Genomic DNA, 12,012 nt, shown 5'->3' on the forward strand with positions numbered 1-12,012 from the left:
CGGAACATGCAAAATTGCTGCTAGATCCATAGCAAAAAAAAAACCAACCCAAAACAGAGAAATATGGAGGGACCGCCATAATCCACCAGTAAAGGTTAATAACTAGAGGATTTAATTAAAACAGGAATTTCAACAGTTTCATACAGAAAGGACATAACGAATGCAGACTTCTGACAGCAGCCACTTGTCCCTGCGGATGCAACGTATTACAGACCGCAGACCCCCCGATCCCACAGACGGGAAACGCGCTGCCCTTTACTTCACTGTCTCATAAGGTTCCAATCTGAATGTTCCCCAGATGAATATTCTCCACCTGCAGAGTCTCAAACTGAATGTCTTGCACACTTATGGTGCTGCCCTCGGGGAAGATTTCCACTGTCTCGATGATGGGAATGGTTTCTACAGTCTCTAATATGGCCACCGTGCTGGAGAGGTCGTTAGAGTGGGACTCGTGGGCCGCCGCCGGTGGTAACGTTTGCTCCCGATGGAGCTTTCGATGTTTCCACAGGTTGGAGAAGGAGCGGTAAGCCCGGCCGCAGTCTGGGCAGGTGTGAGGCCTCTCGCCGGTGTGGATGCGTTTGTGCTCGGAGAGGCGGACAGCGATGGTGAAGGCTTTACCACACACATCGCACTTAAAGGGCTTCTCCCCGGTGTGTAGGCGCATGTGGTCTTTCAGGTGAGTGGATTGTCGGAAGGCTTTGTTGCAGACCGGGCAGGGGTACGGCCTCTCACCAGTATGGATCCTGCGGTGAACTTGTAAGGATGTTTCGGTGCTGAAGGTTTTGTGGCAGTCGGGGCACTCCAATTTTTTGGTGCCCCCTTTTTGTCTGCTTTGCGGAGACGCCGGTTGTTTTCCTTTCCCTGGACATCCGTGGTTGGGTTTAGTGCCTGCATGCTGAGATGCAACATGGGCATTCAGTCGGGCATCAGAATTGACCTTCTTGCCACACACAGGGCACTCCAGCTTCTCTCCGGCTCCACCACCGGCTCGATTGCAGCGATGATTTTTTAACCTCTGTCCACTAGGATAGTTGGTGCCGCAGTCGGCACACCGATACGGCGCATCGCCTTTATGTCCGAGCTGGTGCACCTCAAGCAGCCTCTTCAGCAAGAAAGAAAGGCCGCAGTCTTGGCACTTATAAGGATACTCTCCGGTATGATGATACTGGTGCATTAGCAGTCGGTACGGGCGGTGGAAGTTGACCCCACATTCCGAGCACTTGTAAGGATATGCCTTACTGTGAACAAAAAGATGCGTCTGGAGGGTGGACGACTGACTGAAGGCTTTACCACACACCTGGCACTTGTGGGGTTTTTCCCCCGTGTGGGTAAGCTTGTGCCGTAGCAGGTTGGCTTGGGAGTTGAAGGACTTGCTGCACTCTGTGCAAGAATAGGGCCGCTCCCCGGTGTGTGTCAGCATGTGGTTTCGTAAGTGCGACCGCTTTTTGAAGGGCTTGCAACAAGTTGGGCACTTGTGCCTCCTTTCAAGCGAATGCACAAAGTGCTGATGCCGTAATAGCTGAGGAAGTGAAGGGAACTCTTTACCGCACGTGCAGATGAACCCTCCGGCAGGACTCGGGAAGGTGTAATTCTTTTTCTTCTCCTCCACCACCGGCGGCGTAGGCTCCCGGGGTTTGTTGTTATGCTGACGCCGGTGATACAGGAACTTTGTCATGTTAACGAACGTCTGTCCGCATTCGCAGGAGTACAGCGGGTCGGAGAGATGGGTTCTGCGGTGATTTAATAAGACGGTTTCGCTGGCGAAACCAAGGCCGCAATCCACACAAAGGTAATGGGACTCTCCTTGATGTGATCTAAGGTGTTCTTCCAACTCTGGGGATGTAGGAAACACTTTGCTGCACAACGGACAATTAAAAGGACAAGTCTGATGTAACAACTGATGAACCTCGAGTTCACCGACATTCGTAAAAGACATTCCACACGGAGAGCAGCACAAAGTAGCGTCCTCTGTCGCCTTCTCCCCTTCAGAGGGAAACGGGGCATCGCCGTTACTCTGTTCACCGTTCTCAGGAGCGGGAATCTCTTTCTGCACCTGGTCACCCGTGGGTTCCTCCTCAGAGGGTTGTTGCAATTCCTCAAGCTGCTGACCGCCTTCTTGCCCTTGAAAATGTGTAGCTTGATGATCCAGGAACTCTTCAGGTGTTTGGAAAAGCTGAGTGCACTCGGAACACTTATAAAACAAGACTTCTACGGCGCAGTCCTCCCCGATGCCCTCGCTCTTCTTGTAAGAATGCTCCAGGTCCACCAACACCTGCGCGGTAGAGGATGCGGTTGGCACATGGAAATGTTGCTCTCCTGCCACAAGATGGACCTCGCCAGGAGCAGAGGGGTTACACATGAGCTGCAGCGTATCCTCCAAGACATGCTCTTCTGTCTGCAGCACAACCTTGGACTGTGCCGCCTCGTGGTTTTCCATGTGTGTGTACCTGTGGGCCATCCACACATCCTGGCTGTTGAACAAAGCTTTGCAATCTGGGCACTCGTAGTGAATCTCGCTGCGGGACGGTCGCTTGGTTTTAGGGCTCTCGGACTTGGATGTATTCAGTAATCGGAGATGCAGTTCCTGGTGAGTGAGCAGGTCCCCGGGAGTCATCAGCAGCTGCCCGCACTCCAGGCATTGATACTGGTTTTCCTGAGAGCTGACACCGACAACCTGGTACTGGGGCTCCGGCGCAGCGGTGGTGTGGCTCTGCTGGTGCAGGACAGCGTCCCCCAAGTTGGGAAATTCCTCCCCGCATTCTGAGCACACGTAGCGGTGCTCTATGTACACGACTGTCTCTTCCGATTCTGTCATTTCAGCATTTCTGCTCGCCCAATCTTTTTAATGACCTGTCAAGATAAACAGAAGACAAGAGTAAGAGATGCGCCGCAGCGACTGAGCGGCCGAGAGCCATCTCTGAGATATTACTAAACGAATCTGAAAGGAAGCAAAACACGTAACACAAATGTGCAAATGTATAGAAAGCGAGCCAAAAACCGCTCTGATCTCCAGCAGCGCTGTGCCAAGCCGTGAGATCAGGCGGCATTAAAGCTAGCAAGTGGCCGAAGTCCAAGAGCGGGCAGAGGAGAGGCACTGCTGCCCAGATCCTCCGCAAATACTGCTGCTCTCAGACTCCTCAACTACCAGGGAGTGCGGCCTCATTCACACAGCGGATTTCAGCGGCACGTTCTGCCCAACCTCGGTTTTTATCACCTTTATTAACAAGATTGAAGACCTCTACAGATGAGGCCAAAAAAGGCATGTAATATAAAATGTACCTTATGGCTGTCTGAATGAGGCCCAAGGAGGATCGAATAGGAAACACACCAAGCCTCCCTGAGGGATAAGTGGTATCAGAGGCATCTGACGAACTGGGATATTGACTACTGTGAATGGTGGATCCTGTGTTATCAGTCATTGTACAGAAGGAGGAGGAGGTGAGCTGTGATATCACCTATTGTGAATGGTGGATCCTGTGTTATCTACTGTATATAGAGGTGTTATCAGTCATTGTACAGGAGGAGGTGAGCTGTGATATCACCTATTGTGAATAGTGGACCCTGTGTTATCTACTGTACATAGTAGAACCTGATCGATTGTCCGATCAGTAATCCTTGAGCATTGCCTTTGGACTGACTGCATCCATGGCTGGCCTTTTTATTACTGTAGAAAGAACAGCACGCCTGTGTAGTAGCTAGGTGCATGGATAGGGACTTCTTTTGACTCGCCAGCCTGGTGCATCATCACATGTCAAGCCAGGCCAGCTAATTAAAAGGAGAGCCACGAATGGCAGAAGGTAGGAGCCACTTCTCAGGGCTCACAAATGACAGAAGCGACCAATGGACAATGGACGGGGTCCTATAAATCAATTTGCCCCAACTCTCATCTATACATAGCACGTCCTATGAGGGTGAATGAAATTATATGGGTCTGGCCAGGTCCGCCATCAGGGCTTCACTGCCCTTACTCGCATATGGGGCCCGGTCCGGGTCCCCTCCATACCAGACCCCAGGGGCAGGAATCCGCGTTCAGTTTATCTCTATTGCCGTGCAGTACTTGCTTCCCGCACAGCAATAGGAGCCGCCAGCCAATCAGAGTGTGCACGTCGCCGGTGTATGAGGATACAGTCATGCGCCAGTGACACACACCTAAAATGGTTTATGAAGAGGACGCCACGGCCAGGTGAGGAGGACATTTTTTTTCCTTTTGCACAGAAATCTGCAATGCGGGTGGGTGTGCGGTTTGCAGGACGGAGGCGATAAAGGGGTGGGCAGGACGGAGGAGAAACATACAGGGCCAGAATGGAAACATGGGGGACCAGGATAAGTAGACATAGTAGACATATATTTTCCACCATAATTTGCAAAATAAATCTTGCCGAATCAGACAAGATTTTCTTTTCTCATTTTGACTCTCATAGTTGTGGCCTACCTATGATGTAAATTACAGGCCTCTCTCTTCTTTCTAAGGCCGCCGTCACACATGCGAGTTTTACGGACGTAAGAGCGCAGAAACTACGTGCGTAAAACTCGCATAACATACGGCACAATGCTTCTCAATGGGTCTCGTCCTATCAGCCGTATATTACGGATCCGTAATATACGGCGTTCTACGGCCGTACAAAATCGCAGCATGCTGCGTTTGTCAGCATATTGCGCAAAAAAAAAAAAAAATCGCCAATGAAAGTCTATGGGGGCGAGAAAAATATGGATTCCACATGGACCAGCAGTGTGACTTGCGAGAAATACGCAGCGGTGTTAGTGAAAAGTCAGTAATTCAATTGCCGGCTTTTCATTTCTCCTGCCTAAACCCGACAGGATATGAGACATGGTTTACATACAGTAAACCATCTCATATCCCCTTTTTTTTTTGCATATTCCACACTACTAATGTTAGTAGTGTGTATGTGCAAAATTACAGCGCTGTAGCTGCTAAAATAAAGGGTTAAATGGCGGAAAAAATTGGCGTGGGCTCCCGCGCAATTTTCTCCGCCAGAGTGGTAAAGCCAGTGACTGACGGCAGATATTAATAGCCAGGAGAGGGTCCATGGTTATTGGCCCCCCCGTGGCTAAAAACATCTGCCCCCAGCCACCCCAGAAAAGGCACATCTGGAAGATGTGCCTGTTCTGGCACTTGGCCACTCTCTTCCCATTCCCGTGTAGCGGTGGGATATGGGGTAATGAAGGGTTAATGCCACCTTGCTATTGTAAGGGGACATTAAGCCAGATTAATAATGGAGAGGCGTCAATTATGACACCTATCCATTATTAATCCAATTGTTTGAAAGGGTTAAAAAACACACACACATGATTTAAAAGTATTTTAATGAAATAAACACAGCGGTTGTTTTAATATTTTATTGCTCTCTCAATCCATTTGCAGACCCTCGCTTGGCAAAACAATAAACCCACAATATACATACCTTCTGCTGACCCGTCACGTCCCACGAGGTAATCCATCTGAAGGGGTTAAAATAATTTACAAGCAGGAGCCCTGCAAATGCAGCTGTGCTCGTGCTTGTAATTCCCCGGCGAATGAAGGAAATGTAGGTCATTGACCTACATTTCCTTCAGTCGCGGTGATGCGCCCCTGCTGGATGTTCTCATGAACTGCAGCCTGGGAACTTTTTCCCACGCTCCAGGTCATATGAGGACATTCACCAGGGGGCGCATCACCGCGACTGAAGGAAATGTAGGTCAATGACCTACATTTCCTTCATTCGCCGGGGAATTACAAGCACGAGCACAGCTGCATTTGCAGGGCTCCTGCTTGTAAATTATTTTAACCCCTTCAGATGGATTACCTCGTGGGACGTGACGGGTCAGCAGAAGGTATGTATATTGTGGGTTTATTGTTTTGCCAAGCGAGGGTCTGCAAATGGATTGAGAGAGCAATAAAATATTAAAACAACCGCTGTGTTTATTTCATTAAAATACTTTTAAATCATGTGTGTGTGTTTTTTAACCCTTTCAAACAATTGGATTAATAATGGATAGGTGTCATAATTGACGCCTCTCCATTATTAATCTGGCTTAATGTCACCTTACAATAGCAAGGTGGCATTAACCCTTCATTACCCCATATCCCACCGCTACACGGTAGTGGGAAGAGAGTGGCCAAGTGCCAGAACAGGCGCATCTTCCAGATGTGCCTTTTCTGGGGTGGCTGGGGGCAGATGTTTTTAGCCACGGGGGGGCCAATAACCATGGACCCTCTCCTGGCTATTAATATCTGCCGTCAGTCACTGGCTTTACCGCTCTGGCGGAGAAAATTGCGCGGGAGCCCACGCCAATTTATTCCGCCATTTAACCCTTTATTTTAGCAGCTACAGCGCCCAAATTTTGCATACACACACTACTAACATTAGTAGTGTGGAATATGCCAAAAAAATGGGGATATGAGATGGTTTACTGTATGTAAACCATGTCTCATATCCTGTCGGGTTTGGGAAGGAGAAATTAAAAGTCGGCAATTGAATTACCGGCTTTTCACAGATATCGCGCTGTAGTAAATATAAATACAGACTTATATATATATATATATATATATAAATGACATATACTGTATATATGTTTTCCCGAACATTTGAGCACATAAATCCATTAGATGTCGGTTTTGCAAGCCTGCGAGAAAATCTCGCAGTACGGATGCCATACGGATTACATACGGAGGATGCCATGCGCAAAATACGCTGACACACCCTGCCTACGGATCACTATTTTGGGAACATTTCTCCGTATTACGGCCGTAAAATACGGACCGTATTGTCTTACGCCGAGTGTGACGCCGGCCTAAGTGGGAGAACTTGCACAATTGGTGGCGGACTAAATACTGTTTTTCCCCACTGTACCTGTACACTGACACTATACACAGAGCTCCTGTGTATAATGGCACTTATGATAGTAAATTCATTGTGTGGTTTTTTTTGTTTGTTTTTTTTTTAATAATGATCAGTATTGTAGTATTCAGTTTCCAGGTAGTGGTACTATGTGGTTCAACCATGGTGTGGCGGTATTTGTTCCTTTTATGTGGTATTATTGGCCATTTAAAAAAAAAAAAAAAAAAAAAAAAATCTGTGTGACACATTCCATTTAACCCCTTCATGACCTTGGGAGTTTCCATTTTTCCGTGTTCTTTTTCGCTCCCCTCCTTCCCAGAGCCATAACTTTTTTATTTTTCCGTCAATATGGCCATGAGAGGGCTTATTTTTTGCAAAACAAGTTGTACTTTTGAACGACATCATTGGTTTTAGCATGTCGTGTACTAGAAAACGGGAAAAAAATTCCAATCCCACACTTCACTAGTTTTTTGATTGGCTTTTTTGCTAGGTTCACTAAATGCTAAATCTGAGCTGCCATTATGATTCTCCAGGTCATTACGAGTTCATAGACATCAAACATGTCTAGGTTCTCTTATCTAAGTGGTGAAAAAAATTCCAAACTTTGTTAAAAAAAAAAAAATAAATTGCGCCATTTTCCGATACCCGTAGCGTCTCCATTTTTCATGATCTGGGGTCAGGTGAGGGCTTATTTTTTGCGTGCTGAGCTGGCGTTTTTAATGATACCACATTTGTGCAGATATGTTCTTTTGATCGCCCATTATTGCATTTTAATGCAATGTTGCGGCGACCAAAAAACAACTTAATTCTGGCTTTCTAATTTTTTTCTCGCTACGCCGTTTAGCGATCAGGTTAATCCTTTTTTTTTTTAATTGATCGGGTGATTTTGAACGCGGCGATACCAAATATGTGTAGGTTTAATTTTTTTTTATTGATTTATTTTTAATGGGGTGAAAGGGGGGTGATTTAAACTTTTATATTTTTTTCACATTTTTTTTTTTTACTTTTGCCATGCTTCAATAGCCTCCATGGGAGACTAGAAGCTGGCACAACTTGATCGGCTCAGCTACAAAGCAACAATCATCAGATCGCTGCTATGTAGCAGAAATGCAGGTGTGCTGTGAGCGCCGATCACAGGGGGGCATCAGTAACCATAGAGGTCTCAAGGACCTCTTTGTTTACCATTCTGACGCATCGCTGACCCCCGATCATGTGACGGGGGTCGGCGATGCGCTCATTTCCGGCCGCCCGGAAGCGCCGGTTAGATGCTGCTGTCAGCGTTTGACAGCGGCATTTAACTAGTTAATAGCAGCGGGTGAATCGTGATTTCACCCGCCGCTATTGCGGGCACATGTCAGCTGTTCAAAACAGCTGACATGTCCCTGCTTTGATGCGGTCTCACCGCCGGAGCCCTGCATCAAAGCGGAGGATCTGACCTCAGACGTACTACCCCGTCCGAGGTCAGAAAGGGGTTAAAGAAAAATAACTAAAAATAACTAAAAGGAGTATTGGGTATTTTAACAACTGTTTAATAGGTTAGATTAGAGTAGGATCCCGCCAAAAGAGTCTACCTTGTTGTGGTGGCAGCTTAAAGAAAAAAATCTTCCGGCCAAAAAAAAAGTTGATGGTTATGAATGTGATCTGGTGTTAGATGGGAATGTGTAATTAGTGAAGATGTGGTGCAGAAGTGGAATTTTTCCAAGAGTAGGTGGTGGGAATGTGGAAGTTTCGAAGGGTGGAGGCGGAGCTAGGGTGAGCCTGGACGGAGTCTCAAGGGGACTCAAAAAGTTTGTCAGTATGGGGCCCTGAAATTCCTAGTGGCAGTCCTGGGTCGGGCATTATTTAATTCCCCATAGGACACATGGATGGAGCGCCCTCTGGTGGGCCACCGGGGCAGAGACCACAAGGAGCGCCCTCTTGGGTGCCGCCGGGGCAGAAACCACAAGGAGCGCCCTCTTGCAAAAACAAAGTGGCAAGAGCAAGGACAAATACAGGGGGCCTGCAGCAAGTATAGCTTTTGGAACAAAACTAGATACAGTTGTGCTGAAAAGTTTACGTACCCCGGCAGAATTTTTGCTTTCTTGGCCTTTTTTCAGAGAAAACGTTTTCTCCACTCGTGGTTAGTGTTTGGGTGAAGCCATTTATTGTCAGACTGCTGCGTTTTCTCTTTTTAAATCATAATGACAACCCAAAACATCCAAATGACCATGATCAAAAGTGTACATCCCCTGGTGATTTTGGCCTGATAACATGCACAGAAGTTGACACAAATGGGTGTGAATGGCTACTAAAGGTAACATCCTCACCTGTGATCTGTTTACTTGTAATCAGTGTGTGCATAAAAACTGAGTGAGTTTCTGGGGTCCAGACAGACTCTTGCATCTTTCATCCAGCCACTGACATTTCTGGATTGTGAGTCATGGAGAAAGCAATAGAATTGTCAACGGATCTACGGGAAAAGGTAGTTGAACTGTATAAAACAGGAAAGGGATACAAAAAGATATCCAAGGAATTGATAATGCCAATCAGCAGTGTTCAAACTGTGATTAACAAATGGAAAATCAGGGGCTCTGTAAAAACAAAACCACGGTCAGGTAGACCAACAAAAATGTCGTCCACAACTGCCAGGAAAATTGTTCTGGATGCAAAGAAAAACCCACAAATAACATGAGCTGAAATACTGGACTCTCTGAAAACTAACGGTGTGGCTGTTCCAAGATGCACAATAAGGAGGGAGGTAAATATATAAAAAGTGTCAGGAGCACTACTATAAAAAATATATCAAAAGCGTAACAATGTAGATCAGGGTGCTACAAAATGCATGAAAAATAGCATGTACCAAAACAAGAAGAGAAAGCCACTACATAAAAATGTGCACACCTGTTATATGCTGAAGGTAAGATCAAAACAACAAGGACACAAACATGAATATAAAACCAATTAAAAACATGACCACAAAACACCCTTCCCCATATAATATAGTAAACCTGGGCACGGCACGCTATAGCGAGAGAGGATAAATGTGTCTTAGAGTATTAACTGTGGCAAACACAACTGCATATATGTATGCAACTGGAGGCTTTTTGCCACGAAGAGTGGGCAGCTTTACCATCTGAGAAAATAAAGAACCTCAACTACCACAAAAGACTTCAAGCTGTCATTGATGTCAGAGGGGGCAATACACTGTATTAAGAAATGGGGTATGCGAACTTTTGATCAGGGTCATGTGGATGTTTTGGGTTGTCATTATGATTTAAAAAGAGAAAACACAGCAGTTTGACAATAAATGGCTTCACCCAACCACTAACCGTGAGCAGAGAAAAAGTTTTGGTGCTATCATTCATATTCTCTAAAAAAAAGGCCAAGAAAGCAAAAATTCTGCCGGGGTGTGTAAACTTTTGAGCACAACTGTAGCATTTGCCCCATGCAGGTTAATAATCAATCAGGGAGGGAAAAAAAATAAAAATATAAAATGCCTGGGATCTGTGTGTACGTTACCTGGTAAAATGATACACCAATTCGGGGAGCTCGGCTTCAGATGTACTCATAGGAGACCCCTGCAAAATGGTAGACACGCACTGTATCAGTGACGGACATGTGGTGCACAAATCTGTATCTAGAGGGTAAGTCTATGTTCAGACATTGCTTTTTTCTGCAGCCAAAACCTGATCTCGTGGCAGTAAAAAAAAAAAAAAAAAATGCAGCCAAAAAGCAGGGGTTTTTTTGGAGTTTTTTTTTGCACTTACAGCTTTGTTTCGCCGAACTTAGAACTTTTATCCTGTTTGTCAGTAGGAAGAACAGCATCAATCCAAACGACAGCTCGTGCAGCTAACAACAAGCCCTTTACAGTAATGTGTATGGGGGGAGGGGCTGGCTTCTGGGATAGGAGTGAATAACAAAAGTGTAAAAAAACAAATTAAAAAAAATAAAATAAAGAAGAAGTTGCAAAAACTAAAATAAAAACAAAATATAAAACACAAACTTAATAAAATTATGTACCATAAAATGGTCCAAAAAAAAAAAAAACTTGCGTTAAACCCCCCGAATACAAGGTAGGAAATAAAATAAAAAGTTCTGCAATGACATCCATTAAAAAAAAAGAAAAAAAAAATACAAATAAAAACAAAAAATAAAAAATCCTGCCACCCTAAAGACTCCAAAAGAGGCGTGGCCATGAAGGAGTTAAGAAAATCCAAGCCTTCTGACTCACTGCACAGGGCATGCTGGGTGTTATAGTTCAGCCCAAATAGTGAACCTATAGAATGTCACGTGGCTGGCAAGGCACGCTGGGACATGTAGTTCAGTTACAGAACCAGTAACCCCTACCTAGTGACCTTCCCCCCCTTCCCACTAGCAGTTGTCACGTCACCTCCTCACTCCACATGCAGCTTATTACCGGTACTGTACCTTTAAATTATCAGCGCTGCCAGTCCCGTCGTACAATAAACACCGACTCCTCGGCAGGTCACAGCCCGGTTGTCAGACGCCACTTCGTGCACTGGCCGCGGGCCTCAGTCCCGAACAGCTCTCCCCTACACACCGTCAGCCGTCACCGCGCCGTTCTCAACACCTGCTAAGCAAAGGCACAGCCCATTGGCTACCGGGATTATACAAATGACCAATCAGAGAGCAGGTTGTTAAAAAGTGTTATGAGGAAGCAAATAACGGATGTGACGTTGAACGTGACGTAGTTTGCCGCCGCCATCTTGGTTATGGGCAAAATAAACTCCAAAAAAAATGAAAAATGATTATTTTTTTCTCAAAAATTCCAATGTAATTGTGAAAAAAAACACAATTCTGACATTTTTATTTAGGTCTCGTTTTTACAGCATTGTGTTATAAAAGTGACCTGTAAATGTGATATTTTTTCTGCTCCGTACAATTACTGCGACACCAAACTAGTATGTTTTTTTTTCGTAGTTTTTTTTAATATCTTGGAGGTTAATAAAATGTGAGGTAAGTAATGTCTTTCTCCTCATTGTTGCGCAGCGAGCTGGCGTTTCCACTACTCCCATTATGGGATGCGTTGGCGGAGGATTTGTGAGGCGTTTTTTTCTTTATGTTATTTTCAGCGGCGCGTTACATTAAGGCCGTGTTCACACGTCGCGTAAATGCTGCGTTTCTTTGGGCAGAAAACTGCTGAAGCCGAGAGGATGCGATTCCATGCGAACGC

At 45.7% G+C, this 12,012-nt stretch overlaps 1 protein-coding gene across 2 annotated transcripts; it reads right to left on the reverse strand.

Annotated features, from left to right (window-relative positions):
* Positions 1 to 89: 89 nt before the first annotated feature.
* Positions 90 to 11,463, reverse strand: LOC143770354 (zinc finger protein 574-like). Of its 2 annotated transcripts, XM_077259915.1 has the most exons (3): positions 11,247 to 11,463; positions 10,338 to 10,396; positions 90 to 2,850 (listed from the first exon to the last, which is right to left on the reverse strand). In XM_077259915.1, the coding sequence occupies exon 3, from the start codon at positions 2,813 to 2,815 to the stop codon at positions 269 to 271; it is 2,547 nt and encodes an 848-aa protein (XP_077116030.1). In that variant the 5' UTR covers positions 2,816 to 2,850; positions 10,338 to 10,396; positions 11,247 to 11,463; the 3' UTR covers positions 90 to 268. The 2 variants fall into 2 exon arrangements, with proteins under 2 accessions (XP_077116030.1, XP_077116031.1); XM_077259916.1 differs by lacking the exon at positions 10,338 to 10,396 and having other exon boundaries at positions 11,247 to 11,445.
* Positions 11,464 to 12,012: the final 549 nt, after the last annotated feature.

This window comes from Ranitomeya variabilis, chromosome 4, assembly GCF_051348905.1.
Source record: "Ranitomeya variabilis isolate aRanVar5 chromosome 4, aRanVar5.hap1, whole genome shotgun sequence".
Classification (NCBI taxonomy): Eukaryota; Metazoa; Chordata; class Amphibia; order Anura; family Dendrobatidae; genus Ranitomeya; species Ranitomeya variabilis.

Excerpts from the sequence above, each read along its gene's own strand:
- LOC143770354 (XM_077259915.1), bottom strand. The coding sequence starts at position 2,815 with ATGACAGAATCGGAAGAGACAGTCGTGTACATAGAGCACCGCTACGTG.